Source organism: Haliaeetus albicilla, chromosome 3 (assembly GCF_947461875.1).
Source record: "Haliaeetus albicilla chromosome 3, bHalAlb1.1, whole genome shotgun sequence".
Lineage (NCBI taxonomy): Eukaryota > Metazoa > Chordata > Aves > Accipitriformes > Accipitridae > Haliaeetus > Haliaeetus albicilla.
In genome coordinates this window covers 10,783,600-10,800,328 of record NC_091485.1, presented here as the reverse complement: position 1 = coordinate 10,800,328, position 16,729 = coordinate 10,783,600, and the positions used below count along the sequence as shown (strand labels likewise).

The 16,729-nt window shown below is 43.1% G+C and overlaps 1 protein-coding gene across 1 annotated transcript in view; it reads left to right on the top strand.

The window, feature by feature from the left end:
• Positions 1–2,631: 2,631 nt before the first annotated feature.
• Positions 2,632–16,729, top strand: part of GLIPR2 (GLI pathogenesis related 2) — a 28,599-nt gene continuing 14,501 nt past the window's right edge. The window contains exons 1-2 of the mRNA XM_009922183.2: positions 2,632–2,867; positions 16,284–16,392. Of these exons, the coding sequence (XP_009920485.1) occupies positions 2,855–2,867; positions 16,284–16,392 (122 nt within the window). The 5' untranslated portion in view covers positions 2,632–2,854. The remainder of the gene's footprint in view (positions 2,868–16,283; positions 16,393–16,729) is intronic.

The window sequence follows — 16,729 nt, the reverse complement described above, 5'->3', positions numbered from 1 at the left end:
TAGAAGATGTTTTGTCATCTGAATGCCACATACTCAGTTTGACACCAAAATTTTAGCCACAGATTTTCAGGATGCAGATGAAAGCTCTGCTGCAGATGAATTATCTCTAACTCCCTGATTGTAATGATTCAAGCACTTCCTTTCAAATTGCATTTTTCCTTCTTATGTACTCTATAACCTATTTCCAGAAAGAATATTTATTACACCAGTCTTTACTAGTTAAGTGTTATTTTTTCCAGCCAGCTGTTTTTGTTCTGTTTTCCTTTGAGCAGAAAAATGGAACAATTAAAAATGAGTCAATCCACATTGCACTTTTTTTGCATCTTTTCTAGAAATGTTTAGTAGGTGTTGCTATAGGAGGCAGAATGCTGGACTCAGATCTGATTGTGTCAGGGCATTTCTGTTTCTGTAAGATAGTTTCCAATGCCCACTGTTGGATAATACCAGTGTCATCTCTGTGTAAAGGAATCATGCAGTAATTAAACAAGCGTGCATTTGGAGGGGTGCTCTGATACATCATAAAGCAAATGGGAAATCCCGTTTGTTTCCTCTCAGGTTCCGGTATGTTTGATACTACCTGAAACTGGTAAAAGGATATTAGTGATTTACAGTATGCAATTTTCCCTAGCAGTGGCTTTTATTTAATTGCTTTCATTATTTTCAAAGACTCGATTACATTCTTAATTACTAGCGTACATACTTCCTCCAAATTTCCATCTGATAAGATCAGCAATATTTGTTAGGGTAGAAACTTCAGCAGGTAATGTTAACATGCTAAAAAAGCCCATCTCCCCCCTTCATCTTTGTTTTTGTGTATCTCAGCTTACGCTGCTTTCCAGTCTCTGATGAGTCATTGCATTTACTTTGCACTGATACTTTACACATTTCATGCCTGAGCAGTGAGTTTGGTTTCCTTGTTTTCTGATCAGAAAAAGCACCATATTTTTCCTGTAGGTTAACACTAGATTTTTGCCAGATCAGAGAAACCCTCTTTTCCAAGTTATGATTGCACAGGATGTTGTGAAAATGGCATGCAGGTGTCTCTGGTCACTTCTGAAGATCTTGATGCTGTTTTCTTAGTAGCAGTCCAGTTCCCGAGGGGATGTTGCTTTATAATGCAACTGAATTTTATAAAGATCTAAAACATAAACAGTATAAAATATAACAATCAACTATAAGGATATAAATGAACATTTCAAATACCAGAGACTCCCAGCTACGCAAATTTAAATTCCCTTCAACTCCTTGTTACAGCCATAGGGTGGCACAGGGTATTGCTGAGCACTGATGTATGTCCTCGGAGTAGTGCAACCCAGTATTTCAAGTTTAGCAGAGCATTTTTGGAGGCTAGGGTTCACAGACCGGTCCATGGTTTGTTCACTCCTGTAAGCAAATAAAACAGCGGCTTTCGCCTCCAGATAAAGGGCTCTGATAGTACCAGCTCCAGCTCTCCACCCAGCTCCTCAGCCAACTACTGCCACTCACGGCAGAGGGAGTGGGAAGAGATTTCCTCCTGCATCTTCTCTGACCTCTTCTTCTGCTCTGCTGCCTGCCTTGGTACCGGCGAAGGGAAGCGTCAGGCAGCTGTGAAGATGAGCGGGATCTCACGCCCTGCAGTTTCCTTTTCTGGGTAGTGATCGATTGCCCCCATACCTCTTCTTAGTGATCCCATCAGCTATTAGACAGTGACACCCCCTCGGCCTCTGTTTCACCCTTGCCAGTGAAACAGCCTCAGGAGGAGCAGTGGATTGGTGAAGGGATGTTGGCTTTCCCCACCTGCTGCTGCTACTTGTTTAAAAAGGGAAAAAAAACCACCCTACATCTTTTTATTTCTGAGTTTTCTTTTCTTTTCTCGTCTTGGAGCTCAGCCTCCAGAGGTAGATAAAGGATAATTAAAACCCCCTGAGCCAGCAGACTTGGCACAAAACCAAATAGAATCTCAAAATTTTGAAAAGCGTTGTAAAAAAATGGGAAGCAGTAACCTCAGATGATTTTTTGTGATGATGAAAAGATGAAAGTTGGAAACACGTAACTGAATTAACATTTGGAGAGATGCAGCACTTCTGAAGTTAAGTCAAAGTATTGTGTTTGCCGTAGTTGAAGTAGTTAATATTTGCCAGATTACCTTGAGGTGTTTTGATCTAGTGTGAAGACAACAGTGGCAAAGTGTGCTTGCACAGATAAAATGAGGCATACACACATCCAACTGTTTTTACAGAAATACACCATCAGCACAGTTCCTCTGTAACCTGCAAAATCTTATGCTGCATTTTACTAATACCTTCTACAGAAAATGTTGTAACAGTGCAGAAAGTGATTTATTTTAGACATAAAATATAGTTATACTTTGAACTGCCTTATCACTTGCCTGTTTCAACTTTATGTACAGTAACTAGGTAAAAATTTAACAAGTATTAAGCTGTAAGAATTAACCTCATGGGCTATGCCCACTGTGGCAGCAGAATTATTTGTCAGCAGAATTTATTTTCACAGCCTACTCTTATCAGAAGACAGCCGCGATTACTAAGCTAAATTGGTATGTAAAACCATATGGTGTTTTGGAGCTGCTTGGTTACTGTGGAGGATAAATAGCTCCTGACCCTAAACAGGATCTTTTTAAGAAAAAAAAGCGGTGTCCCTATGCCTTATAAGGCATGGGCAGGCTTACTCCAGTGCTGAAGAAGGGGCGGTAACGGGTTCATGCTGCTGAGTTTTCTCCGGCAGCGGTCGCAGGCGACTGAAGAAGTTGAGCTGAAATTGCAAACGCTTCGTTCCCTGGCACTTAGCGGCAGAAATCAGTGAAGAGAGAAGGCAGCGGGTGAAATTAAAAAAAAAAAAAACAAACCACTTGATCATGGGAAAATCAGGTGAGCAAATGCTTTTGTGCAGTTGGCTGTGTATTCTTACAATGTCCGTGCCTGGTTTTGTGCTCGCAAAGCATTGCTAAAGAGTTACTGGCTTCCCTCGGAGAAAGCTGCTTTCATTTGTGCATGGTACAGCCTGGGAGGAGCTTTCTCTGACACAGGGTTAGATTAAAAATACAAGAAAAATGTCCCCTGTCCCGTCCCCCCCCCAACCTGCACAGTGCAGAGGTAGTTGTATTTTATATACGGCTTACATTTTGTAAGTTATAGTAGCTTTGCTTTGCTGTATAAAATTATCTTGTGTCTAGCTGTCTGACAAAGCTTACCTGCAGCAGGATGCTTTGAGGGGGGGAAGCTTTTAATCACCCTTCCTGTCAGAAAGGATTTAGATTTAAGATTTGGTTACTGTTTAACTGAGAATAGCCTTGCTCGGCTCCGAAGTCTCTCCCCAGCGGTGCACATAGTCGTGAAGCCTCTCCCTGCTGCTGGCTGCGTTGTTGGTCCTTTCCCCACCACCGCCGGCTCTCTGCGTGCCCTGCTCTGATGGTCTCGGCTGGGGGAGACTCCTCGGGAGCTGCCAAGGAGCCAGAGACCTTAAGAAGAGAGAGCTCGTGCTCGGGGCTTTCTCCGTCTCTGTCCTGTTCAGAGTCATGAGCGAAAATCTGTGCCGATCTTCTGAGACGGCTGCGAAACTGGATGGTTTATTTTTGCTCTTGTGGTTAGGACGTTATTTCTGTGACAAATCAGAGCCTGTCGGCATATTGTCTGTCTGTCCTGTGTGTAAACAGCCTGTATGGGACACGCTCAGCAAAACCTAGTACTTGATTGACTCAAAACCATCGGCCTCTTCCAGAGGAACTTGAAGAAAATCTTTGTGCGGGTAACATGTTCATGGGCCTCAGCATGGGTGTGTTGAGTTTTTTTCCTTTTTTTTAAAGGTCAGCATCCTAGATGAGATCACAGCTGTCTGCAAATGTGGCTGTAAAGGGCTTACTGGTATGACACCCAGTCCAGGCGAAACACCATATAGCTGCCTGTGGGTGGTTTTGGCTCCGTGTCCTGGAAGCTGCATATGTTTTCAAGTGGATTGGGATTTAGTGAATAACCTTACAACAATTTAAATAACTGTAATTGCTGAGAAGTATCGAGTTCAGCACTTCCTTGCTAATAGTATAAAAAATACAAATACCAGATAAGTCTAGTGGCTGTACGTTACATTAGCAAAGCATGTTGGGCAAAAGCAGTAGAGAGATTCCACTGTGCCCCTCGCAATCCCAAAATAATTAGAATCTCCTCTTGTTTTAATATATGCAAATTGCTAATACAGTCATAAGGCAATTGCCGCCTTTGTTATTTCCTGCACATTTATTACTGCACATTAGTTGGTTGTTCCACACTTAGCAGCAACAACAGACCAGAAACTCCTTTTGCAAGGCTTGGGTAATGTTTGCATCTCTAAGTAGTTACACAAACAGAGCTTGAGATCTAAGTATATGTTAAAAATGTTTTGTCACTTGTGTCATGCTTTTCAAATCAATGGTAAACTGGGTCCAGGTTACTGTCTTTGAGCCGTGTGTGGTATTTTTAGATGAATTATAAAACTGAGATCCTGTCCTGACAATTGGTTTATTGACTAAATCCCATCTGCCCTTTCCAGTGCATTGAAGTCTTCAAATTCCTGTCTGAGATCATTCAGTGTGGTTTGCCTTTGAATGGGCGAGAGCAGCTACTTTACAGAGTACTGCTTCCTCTGTGTTTTGTGTAAAATACCCCGTGTTCCTGCTCTAGTACTCTTGAGGACATGATGCGGGCAGGTTTCTCTATACTAGGATGTAGGGAAAGGTAACAGTTTGGGAGGTGTCTGACCTTGAAACCTTGCTCCACTCCTGGGTCAGAAGGATTAAGGCAGAGATTACCTGAAGGCGTAAATTTAGGGACGCTCTAATTCATGTAAAGTGGGGCCACTGTTTTAGAATAAATGTCTTCAAAGCAGTTTCTTCAACTTTTTATCTTTGGTAAATCTGTCTTGAAGTCTAAGTATCCCCAGGCAAAGAAATCCTGCTGTTGAAAATCGCAGTTCTTTGATAAAAACTCCCTAATAATGTGTTGTTACTAGCTGTTGGATTATATTTGAAGCAATGTTCTTTGCAAGTATCAAAGCTAGAGACTTAGCACTGGTTTTGCTTGACTGAATAGAGCCGAGTGTTGGAAGAGACCGGTCTGACTCAGCTTTCTTCCTTGGAAGCTGCAGGCTGCTAAAACCAAATTCATACTGAAACTCCCTCATCAGGTTTATAAAAACGCCTCCCACGGCCGTAACTCCTGCAAATACTTAAGCCAAACACGGGGACCCTCTCTGCCCTCCCCGCGGTCTTCTGTTTCGGGACAGAGTTTGGCTTAGCGTGCGGCGCAGGCTCCCCTCCCCGCAGATCCTGGAGAGCCCGAACCCAAAAGACTAGAGTTAAGTATTTTCTGCGGGAAATGAGGTGATGGTGAGCTGGCTGCTCTTTGTTGCCCTGTTGCCAAGACTGCCGTGTCCGCTGGGCTCTGACCCCCCTGCAGCTGTGTGCGGTGGGAGGCCGGGGTCCTGCCGGCAGCCCTCGTCCCAAAAGGGGTGGCCACGCCAGCAGCTGCCGACGATGCTCGGGGGAAAGCAGCTGGCCGCCAGCTCCACTCCTCCGCTCTGGAGCGCGGGGATTTCTGCTGCGTGGTGGGAGTCTCCGAAAAGGCTGGGATGGTGGCAGAAAACAGGCTGCTAAAAGTCTCATTTCTTCCGCTTCCCCTCTGGCCCCGGCTGGGGGGGGAAGGGAGCTCGCCCCGCTCACTCCCTAAAAACCAGGCGGAGGTGAAGAGCAGGGGAATCGCCCTGCTGCTTCTGGCTGGTGGGTGCAGATGCTATCAGATGGAGACAAGGACAGGCTCAGTAAACACTGGCTATCTTTTTACAGTGTTTGGTTTTCTTTCCTTTTCTTTTTTTCCCCCTTCTGCAAATGTGGGTGGGACTCCAGAGAAAGGGCTGGGAGTTACCCACTGGGCTGCTTGTCGAGCCAGCACAAAAACAAGGGCCGAGAAAGGGTTTCGACAAAAAGAAAAGAGGCACAAACCAAACTCGGTGCAGTTTTCCACGCTGGTTTTAATCTTCCTCAGAAGCACGTGCTGGTTTTTAACTCTTAAGATGCACCTGTAAAAAGGACTGTTGTGTTTTCTGCGGAGCGAGCTACACCTTCAGCTGATCTGAAGTGCGAACTTGTACTTGAGCATCTCGGTGGGAGGCAGCCGTAGCAGGCTGTAACGAAAGTACAAGCATGCTAGAGAAGTGACCTGTTTGCTTTCTGAGAAATGCGATAGTCGCAAGCTGCCAAAATGACAAGGCGTTTCATGCTGGCTGGTTTTACAGGACCGGTGAGGATAGAGGAAATGAATTAGTCTGAACTGCTAGCAAGTGAGCATTCGTGTTTGGTAACAGCGGGGCGTTTTTAGAACTTGTTCTCAATGCAAGTTACACCAGAACTGAACTGGAGGTGTGGTGGGAAAGGGGCCTTTCAAAAAATCAAGCTAATTCAATTAAAACCCCCACACTTTACCAGTTTTTGTGTGTAGAAGACATTGATTTCTTGGTTCAAGTTCAATAAATGGCAAATAGAGAAAAATGTGCCAGGAGGGCATCGGGCTTTGGCAAACAGTATTCTGGGCCCAATTTTTACCTGTCTGCCAAACCGTCAGGGTTTCGGTGGGGGAAGGGAGGAGACCCCAGCAACCATCCCGTGCAACAGCGGTTACTGCTGTTAACAGTTAGATCAGTGGCCTTCGCTCCTCATAGTCAAGACAGAAAAATACCAAAACAAGTCTGAAGGCCTCACAAAGAATAAGATGGAATGCAATGGTCTGCAGTAACTGAGATACCCACCAAGGTTTCCCGTGCCACAGAGTTGCACATCAAAAAACATCAGCTCTCCTTTCTGAACCCTCCAAGAAATCTTTCTCAAAAAAAATAATAAAAAAAAAAAAATTAAGCATGAAGAAAGCTTTTATTACCGGAAACATTCAAACCCTTAGTTTTCTATCAGAGCAGCTGGTAGTGTCTATCTTGCCTGGATTTGAACTTGCCTCAGTTGCTGCTTTATGTGCAGGCACAAAAAACACAAGAAAATGAGTCTCTTGATTTTAACTGCTTTGTTGTTCATTACATATCTCAACAGGCCAGAAGGCTGTTTCAGATCACTGTTTTGGGAGAGGCCGTGTTGTTCTCCGAAAGATTAGCTGGAGCATATCTATGTTATGTTTTCACAGGCGGATGTACGCAAGTTCTGCCCAGACTTTGAAGGTCTGAACAGCGGCTCTGCCAGAGCGGGGCCGGGTGGCCCTGCGAGAGGGGGGGACACGAGGCCGGGAGGGTGGCCGACCCCTCTGGTTCAGAACTGGCCCCTCTGCGGGCAGGTACGAGGAGACGGGAGCAGCCTGGGGTGTTGTGGAGGAAGACAGTATGGGCCTGTTTAAGGCCACCACAAACATTATTTAATGTCATTTAAAGTTGACCTAACTGAGTTACCAGAGGGAATCTCAGCTTTGAACAGAAATCGTGTGGGCTTTGCCTGGTCTCAGCTTTAAGTGTGATCGTTGCAGAGCTGCATGAAATGGTAAGTTGACCATCCTCCTGAAGCTTTGCCATGCCACCATTGTAGGAGCGGTGTTTGGGAGCCATTTTCTGACATAGCTTGTGAGGGCTGTCCCCGCATATACACCTGTGTGTCACAAAGCTGAAATGGGGTTGCCTGTGTTGCTGAAGTCTCCATGCCCTGTTGTAAATATAAGTATGGGGGACAGGGGGGCTGTTTTCCATGAGACAGCTCTGGTGACAGTTTGTGATAGGCAGATGTTAAGAAATTATTGAATACATGCTTACTTACACCCTACGTGTTTGTTTGTCACACTTGTAAATTCTGTGGGCCAGTGGCACGAGTTGAGCACTTAATAAATGATCCTCAGGGGGTGACTTGGGATGAACTGTGGTAGGGTATAACCTGTTCTTGAATTTTCCCTTATGAAGACCCATGACTAAAACAGACCTCTCAGTTTAGAATCACAGAAGGGTTGAGGTGGGAAGGGACCTCCAGAGGTCATCTGGTCCAACCCCCCTACTAAAGCAGGGCCACCTAAAGCTGGTTGCCCAGGTCCATGTCCAGATGGCTTTTGATTATCTCCAAGGATGGAGACTCCACAACCTCTCTGGGCAACCTGTGCCAGTGCTCAGTCACCCTCAGCGTGAAAAAGTGTTTCCTGATGTTCAGACTTTGATAGCTCCTATAGTTTCTACAGCTCTACTGTATGAGGACTTATGACCATGAGGAGTATATTCCCCTGAACTACCCCCATGGCAGGTCACAGGAGGGGATGTCCATGACACAATGTTGTAGGTGTGGCACTGACTTTCTGGAGAGATGCAAAGGTCTTCCCTTTGGAACTGCAGTCCCTGGCTGTAGGCATGCATGTACATTCATTGCACATACTGCAGTCTCTTTTTTTCTTTGGGTCTCAAGCGCTGGGCCAGTGCGTAAGCAACAGGAGCTGCAGAAGGAACACTGAAATCAAGAGGTTCAAAGATTCTGGGGTTTAGGTGAAATTTTACCTTTCCAGGGGGTGGTGTGGGGGCAATATGCCTATTTGATCCTTTAAATACATTCTATTCAGACTAGATATAAGGAAGAAATTTTTTACGATGAGGGTGGTAAAACACTGGAACAGGTTGCCCAGAGAGGTGGTAGATGCCCCATCCCTGGAAACATTCAGGGTCAGGTTGGACGGGGCTCTGAGCAACCTGATCTAGTGGAAGATGTCCCTGCTTATTGCAGGGGGGTTGGACTGGATGACCTTTAAAGTTCCCTTCCAACCCAAACTATTCTATGATTCTATGAAATACAAAGACGATGTTTTTCAAGATTTTGAGTTATGAGTACTGGGATTTAGTCTATTGAGCAGAGAGATGAGAATAAGATGATGTAATTGATAGTAAATATGGGTAAAGAAAGCTTCCTGCGTCTCCCTGCCTGGTCTGGGCTACTGGATAGGTGAGTTTACACATCAGTGATCAGAAGAAATGTGCATGGGCATATTTCCATGCCTCAGGGAGGTGCATAAATAAACATACTTTGAGCATTGCCCCAGCTAGCTTGAATGTCCTTGGCAGAAAAGCAAGGTGGGAGGGTATTGGAGCTGATGAGATGAAAGCTAGTTCAGGTATGGCTACCCCAAGCAATTGTAGAACATAAATGGTAGAGGTATGAAATGGTGGAGCATATCCCAGGAGACATGGGATAGTTACTCTACCCTTATTCAGTTCTTCTTCTTGACAAAATTCTTCATTTTTTGCAAAGATTTTGGTTGCCACCAGACAGCTAACAGTGCTATGTAAAATGGACTTGGCACTGGATAACAACAAGGTTCTCTCTATTGCTGCCCATCCACAGAGCACAAGAATATACAGCATCCAAAATATGAATAAGTGACCCACAAAAACTGCTGAAGTTAGACATGCAAATGACTTACAAAAGGCTTAGAAGAGTTGTTACTTGCTGAAGAGTACAGTATCATGCTGCTGTCATGCAAACATTGTTACAAGGTGGAATCACAGCCTAATAGCTGAAGCTCAGATTTGGTAGTAGGGAAATTCTGATTTCTGGTGTTACCCATTAGTGAATACAGTTGCACTTTATTTTCTTCATAAATTACTGTAATTAGAAACTCTAAGCAGATACAATGGTGGGGAGGGGGGAAGAGAAGAAATGGAGAAGATTGTTTTCCTTTCTTCTCCTGCACAGTGTGACCACGCAGGTCACTTGTGGCTTTGTATTTTGAAGTGTATGTACCCTAGGAATTGTGTGGCAATTAGATTTAAGAATACAAGGCCTTACTAATGGTAGGGTCGCCTTAGCCTTTTTAAAAGGATTAGCAGCTAGCACATTAACTGCCTACCAGGGTTGTCTGTGTCGGTGTGTGGCATGATTACAATATTTAGCCGTCTCCTGTGGCAGAATAGTAATAAAAGTAATACTTTTGATTGTCTTTCATGCAAACCCAACACTGCCTTCTCTCGATATGATGAGCAGTCAGTTCCAACCTTATGCAAGATGGCCAGTCCATGGTAGTGACTGCTTGTTGACAGCCTTGTTGGTCTGATTGTTTGGAGGAGAGAGGGGCTGCAAACAGAAGACTTCTCCCCCCACCCTTGCCTCCAATGAAAGTGAGAACTTGCTTCTGTCAGTGCTCAAGACTGCTGATTTGCTGATTAGCGTTGCTTTTTTTTAAAATGCTTATATCACAGAAGACTCTGCTGCCTCTCAGAGCTGTGCAGTTTCCAGTTTACCAGGTGTTCCTTTTTAATCAGGGCAGTCAATTGCCTAACAGTTTATAAAAGGCCTTAAGTGAGGAAGTCATCAACACTGTCTATTATAGCAAGAATAGGATTTGCAATCAAATAGTGAGATGACTAATGTCATCGAAACATTATTACACCGGCAGCTTCATATTCTCAGGCAATAAGCCTCGAATTGGGTATGGGGGGAAATAGTGTGTTATGTCATATGGCCCAGGTAATGCAAGGTTATTAAGTTGCCGGTTTGCTGTAGAGGAAACCCAGATAATAAAATGAGTGGGGACTTTGTCCATCAGATTCAGTTAACTCAGACATCTTACTGTTGTCCTGAAGCTCACCCCACCTATAAGCAGGTATGTAAGAAAAGTTCAGGCAAAACTGAATGCTGAAAGACATCAGAGAATCTCCTCCCTGAAGAGGGATCTCCTGAGCTGGAGGGAAAGCTATTTTGAGCAGCCTGATAAACACAAGAATGTTCCAGGAAACTACTCCCATTCAAACTCATGTCTAATTATAACCCCCAGTTCCTTTAATTCCCCAAAGCAATACTTTCTCTTCTAAGTTTTAGAAGGGTCATAGGATAATTCAGGTTGGAAGGGAAATAGTGTGCCAACAATTATGAAGTGTCCCATAAAAATGCCTATAGTGTGGGATGGAGATGTTGCCCCTTTATTTAATTCTTGGTTCAAAGGTGTAAAAGAAGACAAAGAAACCCCACCCAGGATATAACACTTTCTGAATATAGTATCATTTTATCTTTCCTTCTGTCCAGGATGTATATATGGTTTCATTTCTTCTGTATGTTTCGAAGCAATCAGCCAGTTTTGTTAGAGAACGGGAGTTTAGCATTGAAGGAGGTCAGTTTTTATGGCTGGAAGTGATTCATGAATTGGAGGGTCAGATCCATGCTCCCAAATGACATATTTAGGAATAGCATTAATGGCCAGTCTTTGAAGACGTTACTGTCCCAAATGGGGAGCAAGAAAGTGCAGTCAAATACATGGAGAAAGAAACATGGAATATTCAGTCCCTGTGGCACTGCAGAGGTCAGCCAGTATAAGACCATCCTGGAGCGTTTGTGACTTCAAGCCAAAGTGCTGAGTCAAAATGCAGTAGAGGCATAACTGTCCTCTTAACATTTCTCCTATCAGTTAAATATATATCACTTCTCCATTGAAGGAACATTGTTCTCAGAGTGTGAAAGATTCAGCAAGGGCTAGTTTCCAGGGAATTACATTTCAAGTGAGGATAAAGATTATTAATAAAGATTATTAATAATAAATGTCAGGTCTCCTCTTAGAAAGGCCTAGATGAAAATGTGGCCGTTAGAAGCTGGGATGTGTTTTACTCAAGAATTTTGTTTGTTTCCAGTCTGTTAATATCCTTTGAGAAGTTTGTTGAAATAGAGGTATCTTCAGTTATCTGGGACAGTAACAAAGGACTTCCTGATATAATTACTTTACAGTTCCCTAAAGCCTCCAGTGAATTTTTTCACAAACCTGTTGGGCATATTAAAAGTTTTTGCTGCATTCTTATTCCACACCCCATTTCTGCTATTAGAGTAGCGTAGAGCAATTCTGCAGTGTCAAGGGAGACTGAAGGGATTTCAGTATTAAAGCAGGGCTATACTCAGTGTTTAAATGGTTACCCTTTTATGTGTTTCTGTCCAATTTGCATTTGTGTCCTCTCCATGTAGTCTGGCGCTTGGATTCTTCCTGCCTGGGTTTTGGGCAGGAAAGAGTGTGGAAGTAACATGCAGTGTCCCAGGTAACATGAGTCACGTTGCCAAGGCTGTTGGTGTCAGGTTTTCATGTTTACCTCTTTCCAAAAGGGTGGGTCCTTTGAAGTATATTTTGCAGCTTTCTTCAGATATGTTGCTCTAGCCATTATATGAGCACATTTCTAATTATTTATTTTGGGTCAGAATTGAAAGGTGGCGTCATTATCTCCGTTTACCTGTAATGCACACATTGGGTGAAGAGTTGAGGCCTATGTCATGGTTCAAAGAGGGATTGAGACAGACATAATGGTACACTTCTGTGTAGGATTCTACATGGGGTCCATTTCATAGAATCATAGAGTGGTTTGGGTTAGAAGGGACCTTTAAAGGTCATCCAGTCCAACCCCCCTGCAATAAGCAGGGACATCTTCAATGAGATCAGGTTGCTCAGAGCCCCGTCCAACCTGACCTCGAATGTTTCCAGGGATGGGGCATCTACCACCTCTCTGGGCAACCTGTTCCAGCGTTTTACCACCCTCATCATAAAAAATTTCTTCCTTGTGTCTAGTCTGAATCTACCTTCTTTTAGTTTAAAACCATTACCCCTTGTCCTGTCACTACAGGCCCTACTAAAAAATCTGTCTCCATCTTTCTTATAAGCTCCCTTTAAGTACTGGAAGGCTGCTGTAAGGTCTCCCCAGAGCCTTCTCTTCTCCAGGCTAAACAACCCCAACTCTGTCTCATTGATTACGTTATATGTTAATTATCTGAAGGCTAAATCGAAAAACTTCGTATGTATGGAAAGTACAAAATTACCATTGAAGATTAATCCATAAAAAATAGGACAGAGAGCACTGAGAAGGCAATGATACTTCTAGAAATTGATACTGGGCTCTTTCTTGAATCACTGGGGTGGATACTTAGCAATAAAAAAGTATGCCTTTTTTGCTAGTTAAGTGTATGCCTGGTATAATGTTGTGCATCTTGAGTGCTGACATAAGGGCTACCCCCAGCATTTCTGTTGTGTAGGTATTGGGTAGAGAGGTTTTATGTTTGTGTTTCGTGGAATATTTTATTGTTAATCTTTCCCCACATCATCTTGCAGCTCTTCAAGACCAGCGGAGTAGGTCCAGTTGACAGCTGCAGAGGCGATGCAGAACAGCTAGTATTGTGGAAGACATGGTCAGATAACTTGCTTCTGTTTTGATGTCCAAACTAAGGGAAGAACAGAGCAGGAGAAGACAGGGTTCACAGAAAAGGCAGGAAGGGTTCAGGCCTGAAGAGCTCGTCATATGAGAAAGACTGAGTAGATTGGCACTGTTTAGAGACCGTAAGAGACTGGAGACGTAGAAAACTCAGAAAAACTAATCTGATGGGCAAAGGCAATCTAGATGCCTCTGCTTACTTTTCCGTGATCACACAAAGTTGATCAATGAAACTGAAAGTCCAAAAACATAACAACTGTAAGGTGTGCTCTGTACCACATCATAGCCTGGAAGTTTGTTGTCACATGCTGTCATTATCTTAGCCAATGTTCCAGAAGAATCCAAAATAGAGGTAAATAATTGAATAATGAGAAGCAAGCAACTGTATCTAATACCTTTAGTTGTTTTACTTATTAAGCTGTGTAATGATTCATGACCAAACCTAACTTCCTGGCAGTAGGAAATGATTTTTTCTAGCAGCTTACATGAAGGGAAAAAAGTACGTCTCCAAAGCTGTTTGGGAAGCTGTTCCCATTTGGGTGGGAGCCCAAAAACTCCCGTTAACTCTCACTTTTAATGTCTGGCTTCTCAGTGTATGGAACATTGGTAAAATGGAAAAACTTAACATGTCTTCCAAAACAAATCTGAAATACATTTGGCAGTTGGGTGTCCGTCTCCACACATCAGCATGCACGGGAGAAGCTGTGCATAGGGAGGCGGTTAGCCCATGAGCTTGAGTCACGATAGAGAAGTGTTTCTATAGCAGCCACCTTTGAGGGAAGGGGAGGATGGAGGTTGTCTAGGGACAGCGTAGCAGTGCCTGCCATGGCTAGAAGGAACTGTTTTGTCCATGACTTGTTGGTCTTTGTAAGTCAAAACGTTAGTACAGAGCTCGATTATGCAGTACTTCAGTTAATGGATGGACTGACAGTTGACAAAGCCTGTATTGCAGCTGACTTAATTTTTTTTTTTAGAATTTCAATTTGTCATTGTCATTGAGAGCAAATAATTTGAATAGAAACTTTCACACTTGCAGGTCAGATTGTTTATCTACTATTTAATACTGAGTGGATGAGATAGTAAGTCTAGGTGATAACAGCCACAAGCTTTAAGGTGGTCTTTTGCAGAAAAATGCAGCCTGGAGTGTGTGATGCAACTTCCAAAGCTGTGTATTTCAACTTCTTTGATTTACAGGCTGTCTTAAAATTTCCCTGCTGGAAGCATGGACCCCTGCATCAGTGAAGTTAAGTGAACTGGCCATAGGCTTGGTTTCTTGAGTAACCCGTGATGGATGCCTTAGAAATAGGCCATGACCCCGCATGATGCAGCAGATGAGAGGTTTAGAGCTCTGACCTGATAGAATCAGTCAGCTGTGAGCAGTGGTAATAAGAGTGATGGGACAGGTTTGTTAGCAAAAGGGTGTGTGGGTGCTTAAACACCAGAGTGGAGGTGCCTGTTTTGTTTGATGATAGGCAACTTGTGACACCCAGACAAAAATTGAAGGAAAACCTACGAGGAGGAAGGTGGCGGGCAGATCTCATCTCACTCAACAGGGTTCCTGTTGCTGTTTTATGCCAACAATTTTATACCAAAAAAATCAAGCCTGAAAGCATGTTGATGGAGAATATATTAAATACATGTCCACAATGCCACTTTGGTCTGGAAAAGGTCAACCCAACTTTAGATTGTGTTCAAAAGGTTTAAGGTACTGCATGAAACAGTAATGGCTTTCTATGTGCTTTGGATATTGAGATTATCTTAGGCTGCTGTTGGGGAAACTGGAGAGAACTCCGAGAACAGCTTAAAGCATGAATATGCGTTGGGTAATCACCTTAGGAAAAAGTTATGAGAGCAGTATGTGCAAACTGACAGCTCTGCTGTGGGGAAAATGCATCACAGCATGCTAATAATAGTGTACATGCTAATAAAGGAGAGAACGATTGATTATAGTTGTTAGGATTGAGTAGTGAGAGGACGTTGAGAAATCTAAGGTTAGTAGAAGGAAACACTTTCTAGTCATGAGGTATATTTGAGCTTCAGAAGTGTCTCACAAGGAAAATGATGGCAGTCATGCTAGTTAGGATATTCAGAAATGAAGCTGATGAATCATTAATAAATGTAGGAACCTGTGTCATGGTGGAAGTGGAGTAAATATTCAAAGATGTCTTGGCCTGTTCAGAAGCTTCAACAAGACAGAGAAAGTGAAAACTGTCTTTCTGTTTTAAAGATGCTATCCATATGTCTCTAACTGTCCCAATACCCTGTTTCAGGTTCCAGATTTCTCTTAAAGCAGCAAATTCCACAGGGTTACCAATGACAGAGAATTTTTTTTTCTCTCTGAATCTTGGGGCAAAGTCATAAAAGGAGGTAACATGAAATTACTATCAAAGTGAACTGCGCTGTGACTTGTTGCTTGTCCTCTGCCTTGCGCTGCTGAAAGTCCTAAGTTTACCATGGTACAAACAGGAGCTCTTTTAAAGCTTCGCAGTTACTTTGGAATTCAGATATTTACTGAATACACTCTAGCATGGGGGGCAGGAATCATCCCCGGCAGTCATTTCTTTCCTTACCACTTGCTGTTTGTGAACAATTATTTGTCTTGAGCCAAATAAAGGTGCATTTTGACATCTCTATGAATTTGTACTATATAATGAATAAAAAGAATGGTTCATGTTTCAAAGTGCTTTCATAGGTGGTGTCTTGACTAATACAGAAAATTCTTGCATACAGTGACAATAATTTGCATTTTTAGTGTACGTCCTCAAAGGGCCTATTTGTCGCTTACTTTGAGACTTGACAATGGTGATGCAGTGCACTGAAATCTTAAAATGAAAGTCAGTCAAACTAACTTTAAATCACTTTGCTATTGAGGAAAGGAGTAAGGTTCACATTTTTCTTCAACCTTTAGTGAGTCTGTACCATCCCAATGGGAGTGTCTCTTAGAGTTAGTTCCTGGATGGAAGGCATTAACGGTTCGTTTCATCCTACTCCCAGGTAATGAGGGTGGTATTCTTCTGCCCTTCAGTCCAGCCTGCATCAACGTCTTAGCTACAGGGTATGCTTTTTCTGTCTTCGCTAATGTCTGTATTTGACAGACCTTTCCAATTTTTTTGATGTGATTTCAGCTTCCAAACAATTCGCTGAAGAAGTCTTGAAAGCACACAATGACTACAGGAAGAAACACGGAGTCCCCCCATTAAAACTCTGCAAGAAGCTAAACAGAGGAGCCCAACAGTGAGTTCAGTCCTTTCTTTTCTCTAATGAGATTCGTGACATTTTTATCTGTTAGGTTTGACTGTGCATACTGCAAAAATATTTGCCTTTTGATGTGCTGATACTCAATGGAGACTTATTGGGTGGAAAGTGAGGGACTCGACTCTTTCTGTTTCCTTACCCAACTCTTGTCATGCCTTCTTTCTCCATCACATAGCACCAGCTGGTCACATGGATACTTCTGTGGTCACAACTGTATAAATCTTTCTTGCACCCTTTTCCAGACATGGGCTGCATCTGTTTACACTGGTATGTCTCCTCTGCAGAGGGCAGTTGCCTAAAACATGCTTCACCACCA